The following is a 12,365-nucleotide window of genomic DNA, read 5'->3' as shown; positions in this document are numbered from 1 at the left end:
CTTGGTGACCTCCTTCTCTTCTCCCCCTCCACTCCGGCTGTGGACTGTCCCTTGGTATCCTTGCATATAATGCTGCTCTATGGCACCTGCATTGTCCTTGATGATGTCAGTGGTCCTTGGACTACCAGAGTGGGGGGCAGAAGAGGCTGTGGGGGCCAGTCTAGCAGCCCAGAGAGAGCTGGCAAGAGTTGGGATCAGGTAAGCAAAACCTCTTTTTCCTGCCCCCTAGGCATAAATGAGCAGTTAACACTTGTAGTCCGTGGGAGATATTTGGGGGAGGGTTAAGGAGCCCCTTGCAAGAGAAAGCTTTTATTCTCCTTGGGGTTGAGCTTGAAGTTTGATGCTTTCTTATATCTACCAATAAATAAAACAATCCTAATACAGTTTTTTTTACATAAGATAATGCTCCTTCTTATATTGATGCCCAAATATGGAAATGTTACAGTGAAATGATGCCATTCACAATTTCTATTCCTTGAAACGTTTAATATAGATTTAATAGTCTTATAGACTAAAGCTGGCCATACACTGGTTACATTTCGGTTAAGTCCTGTTGACCCAGTCAGCATCCCTCCTTTCATCAAACGTTGATGGTGGTGGGGGGATTCCACCATCTAGGGGCATCCCGAGGCCGGGTGTCACCCAGGAGCAGGGACCAGGTGACACTCCGCCATGACGTCATTGCGCGTGACATCACCATGTGCAAGATGACGTCATCGCACATGCGCGGTCATCTGAGTGACACCTGCCAGCGGCCATCTTGTGTGATGGACGCCGGCAGAGAGAGGAGGGGACGTTCACAGGGCGGGATGAGGTATGCCTCCCTCCTCGCTCCTGACACTGTCGGGCTCTCGGTCCGTGACCGAGTGCCTGACTTTTCATAGGGGGGACACCAAAATGACTGTCAGTCATTTTGGTGTCACCCCTCCAATGGTGTCACCCGGGTGCGGGCCGCACCCCCCTTGTGACGCCACTGCCACCATCCACACTGTTTGTGGATGTAATACATAGACTATATGTGTATGGTGACCCTTTGAGTCCTCGATTTTGCTTTGCTTTGGATCGACAGAATTCTGCCTTTTGTGCTTCATAGTTGATGGTAAATCTATAGTAGATTGTACAATCAGATTGCATAGTGTATGGTTGGCCAGAAGGACCAGTCTTTCTCAAGGACAAGTAAAAGTTCCTGAGCCAGTCCCTGGAAATTGGCTAATGTGGGAGCTGTTTGTGCAGCTCGGGGATGACTGAATGACCCATGGCGACTGATTGCGGTCAGCGACCCCAGTGCTGCCCCCCCCCCCACCCCCAGGATACACCCAAGCATAATCAACATTGCGCCATCTTCTTTTGGTGTCAGTGGCCCTCGTAGTCGTCATGTCCCAGGCACGGCACACAGGTGCCTGTCACCTCTCAGGCAAACCTCGTCCAACTTTGTACGCAATTATATTTGTTCGTTACACAATTTGGCGGCCTGCATCCGCGTATCCGACGCCTTCTGTGTGTTCCAGGAGGCAATCCGCGTGTCATTCACCCCGTCCTCGTTTCTGATGCCAAATCGGTAAATGGCGGTCATATCCCGTCTGCTCCGGTGGGACGGTTTTTGTAGATTGTGATATAACGCAGCAAATGTCTAACCTGCATTGTGTCACATGATCTTTCTAGAATTGCGCATTTAATGCACGCTGTGAATGGTTTTTACACTCGTGAAACCGCCAATTTTGCCCCTTTTTGTATGCCCCCCGTCGTCTTTATATTGATTGGCGACATTTGTAGTACGGTGAGCAACCAAACAATTGCCAGCTTTGCACTTTCCCCGCAACACTTTGCGCACAAAAATCATCCATGACACCCACCTTCCCCCTGAACAGCATCTGATTCCGCCTGCGTTCCCGCTTCTTCGCCTTGAAGTTAAATGGCACAAAATCTTCCACCTGAACTCTGCAGCGCTTTTTTTGCGGTGCCTGTCTTAATAGGATGCGGTGTTGCGTAATATTTGCTGGAAGCGTTTCCACCCGTTCTGGCCAAAACACCCCATGTGTGCTTTCCATGACAAGGGAATGTCTTGTACAACACTTTGTAGCAATTCAAAAAGATACAAAATGCCAAAATGTAACACACAAGACATCCTCGGGCTGGATTCACACCACATGCGTTGCATTTAGTGCCTAGAAACACGCTAAACACATATTATTGGTTGGCGTGCATTGGTGTCGTTTAAAACCCCCCCAACATATTGTGTTGAAGTGTGTGTGTGTGTGTGGGGTGGGGGGGGGGGGGGAGGTTGTACAGGGGCAACTTGGACATGTAGTTCCCTAGCTGATATGGGGAGGTCCCCCCCCCTCCCCCAGCCGAGTGACTGTAGGATCTACGCTGAATATTTCCTGTGCTGCTGGTAGCCCCAAATAATCCTAATACTAGATCTAAAAATGCTGCAACTGTCACTGAAACGTCTCTTTATATCCCCCTAATCCCCTGCGAGCCAGAAATCAACCCTATGAGCCAGTCTGGTCTTCTAAAGGGGCATACTGCTACTGATCTAACATGTTTCAGGCACTGGGATCTATTCTGATAAAAGTACATGGAGGAGGGGTAGTATGGTAGGGCAGTGTGACTCACAAATTGGGTTGTTTGGCTTCCTCTGGCATTTGTGAGATCGTAAACTTTCTTTTTCTTTTTGTGTGAACATTATCAGTTTAATATAACAATTGTTATCAGTGACTGTTGATGTTTTCTGATTCTTGTTCCTGGGTACGATGTGTGATTCTAGGCGGCAGCCATATTTACTCACAATCTTGCTGTAAGATGACCTGACAGGGTCTGTCTGACTGAAAGCAATCGCCTCTGTGCAGTTCCTAATGACGGGAAACCTCCACAATACCCCTGTAGGCCAGAGATCATGTGACCTCCACCTAGGCTTGGCTGCCCGGTAGCAGTGGCTTTTGGGTGACCTTCACCTTGTACCTCACCTTGTAGAGTGTAAGTTCCTGTGGTTATGGTCGTCCTGTTTTTTCTACCGATAGGGTCTGTATTGCTGAAGGTCCAGATCTCTGGCGTTCTCCAGTGTACGGGGAGGGGAAGGTGAGCTAAGATTCTGGGCCCCCCTCGTGACACTTCGGGGCCACACAGATATTCAGAGGGTGCAGAATGACGGCGCTTGTTCTGTAGAATTCTTCGAATGTCTCTCAGCCTTATTATTCGGACCGTCTCATCCGCCGCCATTCACTGCCATGGAAACCAGGGGAGAGCCCATTGTGGCCTCCATCAATCCCTGCTCTATTCCGGGGGGGATGGTCGGCTTTGTGTGCCGGGCCCCCGGGCTTCGGCCAACAGGGCGTCTTATGGTGACGGAGCTGAAAGGGAATGTTCAGATGCCAGTAAATGTCACAACAAAGTTTACTCCAAAACTTTCTGGAAGAGTTATAGAAGCTTCCACATCATAATAGTATGGTACACCCATATCCATATGGCTGTGTCCCCAGTGCCGGGACAAGGTCCTTTCGGCACCCAAGCCAAGAAGGTCAAAGTTAACCACCACTCCCCACCTGCAACCCTTGAGCTATGAACGACTTCAGAACACAGCATAGGTTGCTGTTTGATGCCCGCTTCTGTCTACCCCTCGGCCCAGACCTACGTGTCCTCACCAGCTCTATGGCCTTGCTCTTCTGGTCTTAGGATTCTAGAAAATGTGTACAGCAAGATCTGGAGAGGCCATTGGAAACCTTTCGGCAAGCTTTGTTGAAGCCTTCAAAGCTACCCAGTCAGTCGCCTAAAAATATTCCCTGCTATAGAAGTTCTGCATCCCCTGCCATGTGCCACGGTTCCATTTGCCCAATCTATGGTATCACCAGCACACCATGTTCAGATGAGAAGACCGGATGGTCACCAACAGGAAGCAATGTTTCTGGGCCACTAGGGCAATGTCACTGCTGCCGGAGGAAGAGGTTCCAGGTGGCCCTGAAACGTTGCTTCCTGTTGGTGACCAAAAATCAGCCCATCTTCTCATCTGAACATGGTGTGCTGGTGATGTCTTGGATCGGGGCCTTGTGTTGTGGTGGCACCATCTGCCGTTTCACCATCACCCCTCCTGATAATTGGATGGGAATGTTGTATGGACTTCTTTATGGTTCCATCCTCTGACTCCGTACATCTCTACAGTACTTGGCAGTGACATTTCATGAGGTTCCGAAACATAATCACACGTTAAATCCCGACACTGAGTGGACGCAATTAATGATGTGATTGGTGGAGATCCATGTAGGCTGTTCATGTTTAAAAAGTTGGGATGTTAGAGTGTAAGCTCCTCTGTACAGAGACTAATGTGACTGTTGGGGAGGGGACATTAGAGTGTAAGCTCCTCTGTACAGAGACTGATGTGACTGTGGGGGGAGGGACATTAGAGTGTAAGCTCCTCTGTACAGAGACTGATGTGACTGTGGGGGGAGGGACATTAGAGTGTAAGCTCCTCTGTACAGAGACTGATGTGACTGTGGGGGGAGGGACATTAGAGTGTAAGCTCCTCTGTACAGAGACTGATGTGACTGTGGGGGGAGGGACATTAGAGTGTAAGCTCCTCTGTACAGAGACTGATGTGACTGTGGGGGGAGGGACATTAGAGTGTAAGCTCCTCTGTACAGAGACTGATGTGACTGTGGGGGGAGGGACATTAGAGTGTAAGCTCCTCTGTACAGAGACTGATGTGACTGTGGGGGGAGGGACATTAGAGTGTAAGCTCCTCTGTACAGAGACTGATGTGACTGTGGGGGGAGGGACATTAGAGTGTAAGCTCCTCTGTACAGAGACTGATGTGACTGTGGGGGGAGGGACATTAGAGTGTAAGCTCCTCTGTACAGAGACTGATGTGACTGTGGGGGGAGGGACATTAGAGTGTAAGCTCCTCTGTACAGAGACTGATGTGACTGTGGGGGGAGGGACATTAGAGTGTAAGCTCCTCTGTACAGAGACTGATGTGACTGTGGGGGGAGGGACATTAGAGTGTAAGCTCCTCTGTACAGAGACTGATGTGACTGTGGGGGGAGGGACATTAGAGTGTAAGCTCCTCTGTACATATATTGATATTCCCTGTGCTGAGTCATCGTTGACTACAGAGAACTCTTCCAGGACATTGGACTTTAATGAACCTCTATTGCTCCGCCACGTCACAGTCTAGGTTGGTGATATCGTCCTATCTGCACATTTATGGTGCGGTGACCTGGGTTGGCTCAGTCGGGTTCAGTTGGGTGGACGATGTTCGGGGCTGACCCGTTTCTGAGGAATTTATTGCCTCGTTCTATGATCACAGGAGAGGCCGGTGAGGTGACAGAATTGGTTCTTGATGGTGGAGAAAGTGGTGATCGTCCTTGTTACATTGTATATTACATTACAGCTTGGCACTTTGTTGTGGAACTACAAATCCCATGAGCAGGGCTTGAAAAATCCACTTGTCCGCTCGTCTGTGACGAGAGGACGGCGGAGCCCGACGAGCAGCTTCGCGGCCGGCCGTTGTAATTACGCGGCCTGCCGGGAGCTTTACATTCAAGCGATCGCGCGTCTCGAGACCCCCGATCGCTTGTATTACCAGCAGCTGACACTGCCGTTACCGATCCCGAGATCCGCTGTGCCCGATGCAACCAGGACCGGCACGGCTCTGTGACAGAAGATCAAAGGGAGTTCAGTACACGATCTCCCTTTGATCTACTCTCCAGTCCCGGAATGCAGGAAGTGATGTACATTACACTTCCTGCATTCAGTGACACTTTCCAGCTACAGAAGCTGATGAAGCCGATCTCTGCTTCATCAGCTTCTCTGGGGGTCCCTAGGTGACATTAGGGGTCTTGGAGACCCCTGATGTCTTCATAAAGAGGACCTGTCATGTAAACTGGCTATCACATTGGGGGCCTTTTAACCCCCCATGTGATAGCAATAAAGTTGTGTAAAAAAAAAAAAGGAATACAAAAATGAAAGAATCATAAAAAAAAATATGAAGCATTAAAAACATGTAAAAAAGAAAAAAAACCTTTCTTTTTAAAGTCTTCCGCCCCCCACATACGTGCGAAAACAACGATTGCGCCTATTGTGTCGCACATGTTACATATAACCGTGAACGTCGGAGTGTGAGCAATCATTTTAGGGTCATTAATTACTGATAACACTAAGCTGATGAGCGGTAAAAGCGTTTTAAGCGTCGCCTATAGCCAAAGTTTTTTGCGATTTTGCAGGCGCGCGCAATTTTAAGGCTTGACATGTTTTGTGTCTATTTACCCGACATGACCCCGACTTTTATGTTTTAAGATAACGTAGTGAAAGTTTTTTTTACATTTACTGTACTTTTTTCATTATATAGTAAAAAATAACCCCCCCACCCCCAGTGGTGATTTTTATATACCACCAAAAGAATCTGTCCCCAAAAAAAGGTTAACATAAATTGCAAGGCTATAGTCCGGTCATGCTGACTAGTGATATTTATGACTGACTGATGAGACACCCTAAAATTTTTCAAGCCCCGCCCATGAGGCATTGCAAGACTGACAGCCACAGGCATGACTCCCTGAGGTAGAGGCATGATGGGATAGCTGGAGTGCCGAGGTTGCTTACCACTGATAGCAGGGGCATCCCGAGGCCGGGTGTCACCCGGAGCGGAGACCGGGTTACACCCCCCTGTGACATCTAATCGACGCCTGCTGGCTGCCATCTTGGTGATGGACGCCGGCAGAGAGAGGAGGGGACGTACACCCGGCGAGATGAGGAATGCCGCCGGGTCCCCTCCTCTCTCCTGACACTGTCGCTCTCTCAGTCCATGACCGAGTGCCTGACTTTTTTTAGAGGGAGTGACACCAAAATGAATGTCAGTCATTTTGGTGTCACCCCTTCAATGTTCTCACCTGGGTGCGGGCCGCACCCCACGAACCCCCCTTGTGATGCATGCCACTGCCTGATATATAATACATGAGGGGTCTGTGTGATGGCAGATCTATAGGAGGTGTCGGTGGCAGAGAGCGCAGAGCGTGGTGGCTGCTCTGGCGGTGTTCCCGGGGCTCAAAGGTGAGTCCTGAATGTCTTCTACAAGGGAGGGGTGAGTGTCACTTCCAAGAAACCCTCTCAGGCGAAAACTCGCATGTCTGTACATTCCAAAGGTGCCCAAATATGTTCTGTCTAATGTTATCTACTCAGCACTGTACATAGAACACTGAGCCATCTCTGACCTATACCGCAGCGCTGTACAGAGACCACTGAGCCATCACTGACCTATACCGCAGCGCTGTACAGAGACCACTGAGCCATCACTGACCTATACCGCAGCGCTGTACAGAGAACACTGAGCCATCTCTGACCTATACCGCAGTGCTGTACAGAGAACACTGAGCCATCTCTGACCTATACCGCAGCGCTGTACACAGAACACTGAGCCATCTCTGACCTATACCGCCGCACTGTACACAGAACACTGAGCCATCTCTGACCTATACCGCAGCACTGTACAGAGAACACTGAGCCGTCTCTGACCTATACCGCCGCGCTGTACCAAAAACATTGTGCCAGTCCTATCAGTCTCTGCACAGAAGAGCTCACACTCTAATGTCCCACCCACAGTCACACACTATTATTATACATGTATATAACTCTGACATATACCGCAGTGCTGTACAGAGAACACTGAGCCAGTCACATCAGTCTCTGTACAGAGGAGCTTACACTCTAATGTCCCCCCACAGTCACATCAGTCTCTGTACAGAGAAGCTTGCACTCTAATGCCCCCCCCCCCCTCCACCACAGTCACACACTATCATTATACATTTCTATAGCTCTGACATATTCCGTAGCGCTGTACACTGAGTGGTTATAGCCGCACACCGTGCTCCTCCTCTGATTCACACTAGTACAGATGTCTCTGGAATGGGGCCGGCACTGTCGGGAGCCCTGCGCTCACATTCCAGCAGGTGAACCTGTCATACTTGTACCCGGATCCAGCTGTGATTTGGAATACAGGTATACGGACGCAGGTGAGTTACAGCTGATTGGTGGCCGCCTCTCACACCCCACAGCCTCCTGTGTTTGCTTTATATTAATCAGTGAACTCTGCTTGTACCTGGTGAGGCGATAAGCTGTTTGTGCTGACGCCGGGCGATGAGGAATCTGCCAGCCAATGGGAGATCAGAGGTCACTCCTCGCCCTCCGCGCCGCCAGATCCTCCGCCTAACCCGTTACTTATTACATACCACCTATACTATGAGCAAGACCGCAAATTCTATAGGTTACCTAAGGGACAAGAGAAGTGCTACTGTGCAAAGTCCATACACACAGAATAAGAACAGATACTGAGAATGACACCCGGCATACAGGACAAGGGAAGTGGTACTGTGCAGAGTCCATACACACAGAATAAGAACAGATACTGAGAATGACACCCGGCATACAGGACAAGAGAAGTAGTACTGTGCAGAGCCCATACATACAGAATTAGGGCAGCATGTCGTTCGATGTAGTTCTGGTGTTATTAATCTGGGTTGTTCTCCATTTTTAGGGAGTGAAGAAGCCGTTCACAGAGGTGATCAAAGCCAACATCGGAGATGCGCACGCCATGGGCCAGAAGCCAATCACATTCCTCAGACAGGTGAGGCTGCAATACTCGGTGCATTCACTAGAGGGGGCCCTGCACTCAATGCGGCGCGAGCCGCTCAGTGGTGCTGCGCGGATAGTTTGATGGGCATTCATGTGACCTGTATTGTGTTTTTTTTACTTTAGTTACTAAACACTCTTTTCATTGTCTGTATTGTATAAATCTCTGGAAATGGGGAATTTATGAAGATTGATAGAGAATAGGGGCCTCCTGCTGGGAATTGTGCCTCTAGTGGTCGGCAGTGGAAGTGCCCCAATTCACTCACCCGCCCTTTTCCCCAAATACAGAGCCATGTTACATTACCCCAACTGAGGTGGCTATTTGCATATTAGTGCTTCTTGTATTTTGGGGCCAATATGGTGGCCCTGGAAGGTGACAAGTTTCCTGATCCATCCTGCACTTTCCCCAAAAATCACCCCCCCTCGGTATAACTTATCTCTTCATGTTGGTCCTCCTGTGTGTGCCCATTCTCTCCTTTTGTCCTTCCTGCCAGGTCAATGCCCTGTGTCTGTACCCAGAGCTGCTGAACGACAACAAGTTTCCGGATGATGCCAAGCAGAAGGCGATGCGAATCCTGCAGGCCTGCGGGGGCAACAGCATGGGTCAGTGCAGGGCCGCAAATGGGGTCTGTCTATATAAGACCCAATTCCTGCACCTTCACCCCTCAGATCAGCCCCAATTCCTGCACCTTCACCCCTCAGATCCCCCCAATTCCTGCACCTTCACTCCTCAGATCACCCCAATTCCTGCATCTTCACTCCTCAGATCACTTCAATTCCTGCACCTTCACTCCTCAGATCACCCCAATTCCTGCATCTTCACTCCTCAGATCACTTCAATTCCTGCACCTTCACTCCTCAGATCACCCCAATTCCTGCATCTTCACTCCTCAGATCACTTCAATTCCTGCACCTTCACTCCTCAGATCACCCCAATTCCTGCATCTTCACTCCTCAGATCACTTCAATTCCTGCACCTTCACTCCTCAGATCACCCCAATTCCTGCATCTTCACTCCTCAGATCACTTCAATTCCTGCACCTTCACTCCTCAGATCACCCCAATTCCTGCATCTTCACTCCTCAGATCACTTCAATTCCTGCACCTTCACTCCTCAGATCACCCCAATTCCTGCATCTTCACTCCTCAGATCACTTCAATTCCTGCACCTTCACTCCTCAGATCACCCCAATTCCTGCATCTTCACTCCTCAGATCACTTCAATTCCTGCACCTTCACTCCTCAGATCACCCCAATTCCTGCATCTTCACTCCTCAGATCACTTCAATTCCTGCACCTTCACTCCTCAGATCACCCCAATTCCTGCATCTTCACTCCTCAGATCACTTCAATTCCTGCACCTTCACTCCTCAGATCACCCCAATTCCTGCATCTTCACTCCTCAGATCACTTCAATTCCTGCACCTTCACTCCTCAGATCACCCCAATTCCTGCATCTTCACTCCTCAGATCACTTCAATTCCTGCACCTTCACTCCTCAGATCACCCCAATTCCTGCATCTTCACTCCTCAGATCACTTCAATTCCTGCACCTTCACTCCTCAGATCACCCCAATTCCTGCATCTTCACTCCTCAGATCACTTCAATTCCTGCACCTTCACTCCTCAGATCACCCCAATTCCTGCATCTTCACTCCTCAGATCACTTCAATTCCTGCACCTTCACTCCTCAGATCACCCCAATTCCTGCATCTTCACTCCTCAGATCACTTCAATTCCTGCACCTTCACTCCTCAGATCACCCCAATTCCTGCATCTTCACTCCTCAGATCACTTCAATTCCTGCACCTTCACACCTCAGATCACCCCAATTCCTGCATCTTCACTCCTCAGATCACTTCAATTCCTGCACCTTCACTCCTCAGATCACCCCAATTCCTGCACCTTCACCCCTCAGATCACCCCAGTTCCTGCAATTAACCTCGTCCTTCTCACTGTTTCCCCATCACAGGCTCCTACAGTGCCAGCCAAGGTATTGAGGTCATCCGGCAAGATGTTGCCAAATACATTGAGAAGAGAGATGGTGGAATACGCTCCGACCCTGATGACATCTACCTCTCCACGGGGGCCAGTGACTCCATTGTGGTGAGTGACATCCTGAGCTCTGCTACTGTAACCCCAGCACATGCAGAGACCAGCCTGCTTCCTGTCTGTGTCCCGCCATCTCTGCGCTCACATTCCCATCCAATGATTAAACCCAAAATCTCTTCCTGACGCACCCCGTTCTCTGATCCTTAAATCTTTATATATAAACGTTCCTTTATCAGTACAAAATGATGTCACAGATGAGACATTAGAACATCTCCAGCTGGCTGAACCTTCCCAGAAAGTGGAAAGAAGGTGCTGATTGCATTAGAAGCTGTAGCAAGTCAGAGAGAGCCCGCCTCATTTCCTGGCTGGAGGACATCCAGCAGCATCTATTTCATTCCTCCCCAGCCTGGCTGGCCCCACCCCTTTCATTCATTGGATTTCAGTTCTTTCATCCATGGAGGCTCAGCATGTGGGCGCTATCTAGGTCAGTCTGCATGTGAATGACATGTGTGTAGGAGCAGCCACTCCATGAGACTGACATCCACCCATCAGGGCATTATGATACTGGCATTGCTCCTCCCAAGAGCCGGCCCACTGCTTGCATCAGGGTTGAGGGCTCTTGAGAGGAGTACTGAGACATGGTGCTGTGATGTTTTCAGGAAGCAACCTGCACATCATCTCAGGGGAGAAAAAAGCCTTTTTCTGGAGATCTCATGAGATTACAGATGAGATTTCCCAGCAATGCTCTGCTGCTGTGATCTTCCCAGGATGCAATGCAATCCGCAGATTACATCACTAATGCCCAAGAGGACCAGGAAGTTAAAAAAAAGAAAAGAAAAATATGTTTGTTTAGCTAACGAATGTAAGAAGATTTCATATCAGCATGCAGAGCTGTATGCTTTTTAGTCAAAGGGGGTAACGGTCCACTTTAAGGAGAATGCTGGCTGTAGCTTTAAACAAGCCTTTAGCTGTCATCAGAAGCTTCCTAAAAAATACAGATGCAGCTAAAAGTTTTGTTTTTTCAAGGCTTAATTGCACACACAGCCCCTGAGATCTGTATTCAGTGCTGCCAGGTTGCAGGTTGTTTTCAGGGCTTCAAGATGGCGAGTTTGTTTAATGCTCTTGCTGAATCTTTAGGCAACGTCTGTGTCCAGCTTCTTTCTAGGGTTGTCACCTGTCCAGAATTCACCCGGACAGTCCGGGTTTTGAATGCTGTGTCCGGGTTTCATGACAGCAGAAACCCGGACACAAGATGTCAGGCAGACAGGGGCAACAACAATTATGATAGGGGCTACTGGCCCCCCCCCCCCACTGAAAATAGTCTCAACTGTGATAATTACATATGAATACGCCGTGACTCCTTCTCCCCAAAAAATATCCACGGGTCGCTAGAGTGTTCGGGTTTCGCTTGAAGAAAACGTTTTCCAGATTCAGAAACACATTCCGGATTGCCGCAGAGGTGAGAATGTCCACTCAGATTAGAGAGCCGAATGATGAGATGTTGGACACAACATGCTGAGACATTGCTGATGTGGCCCCCAGTGAGATTTGTGTCCTCGCTGTGCCTGGGTGTCTCCCGGCCTCCCTGGCACGCTCCGTCCTCTCGTTCCGCATCCTGGCACATACTGGCACCGCGTTCCCTGCTGACTCCGCACTCCACATCTGAGTGTCTTTGTTCAGGCCCCCCCCCCCCCCCCCCC

At 49.5% G+C, this 12,365-nt stretch overlaps 1 protein-coding gene across 1 annotated transcript in view; it reads left to right on the top strand.

Moving 5' to 3' along the window:
- Positions 1-12,365, top strand: part of LOC108791983 (alanine aminotransferase 2) — a 26,929-nt gene that overhangs the window by 4,967 nt on the left and 9,597 nt on the right. Inside the window, exons 2-4 of the mRNA XM_018562647.1 lie at positions 8,519-8,608; positions 9,108-9,216; positions 10,586-10,719. Coding sequence (XP_018418149.1) covers positions 8,519-8,608; positions 9,108-9,216; positions 10,586-10,719 — 333 coding nt within the window. The remainder of the gene's footprint in view (positions 1-8,518; positions 8,609-9,107; positions 9,217-10,585; positions 10,720-12,365) is intronic.

This window comes from Nanorana parkeri, unplaced genomic scaffold, assembly GCF_000935625.1.
Source record: "Nanorana parkeri isolate BGI_ZX_2015 unplaced genomic scaffold, ASM93562v1 scaffold588, whole genome shotgun sequence".
NCBI lineage: Eukaryota > Metazoa > Chordata > Amphibia > Anura > Dicroglossidae > Nanorana > Nanorana parkeri.
Note: the sequence above shows the minus strand (reverse complement) of the source record. Positions and strands in the feature narration are given on the sequence as shown.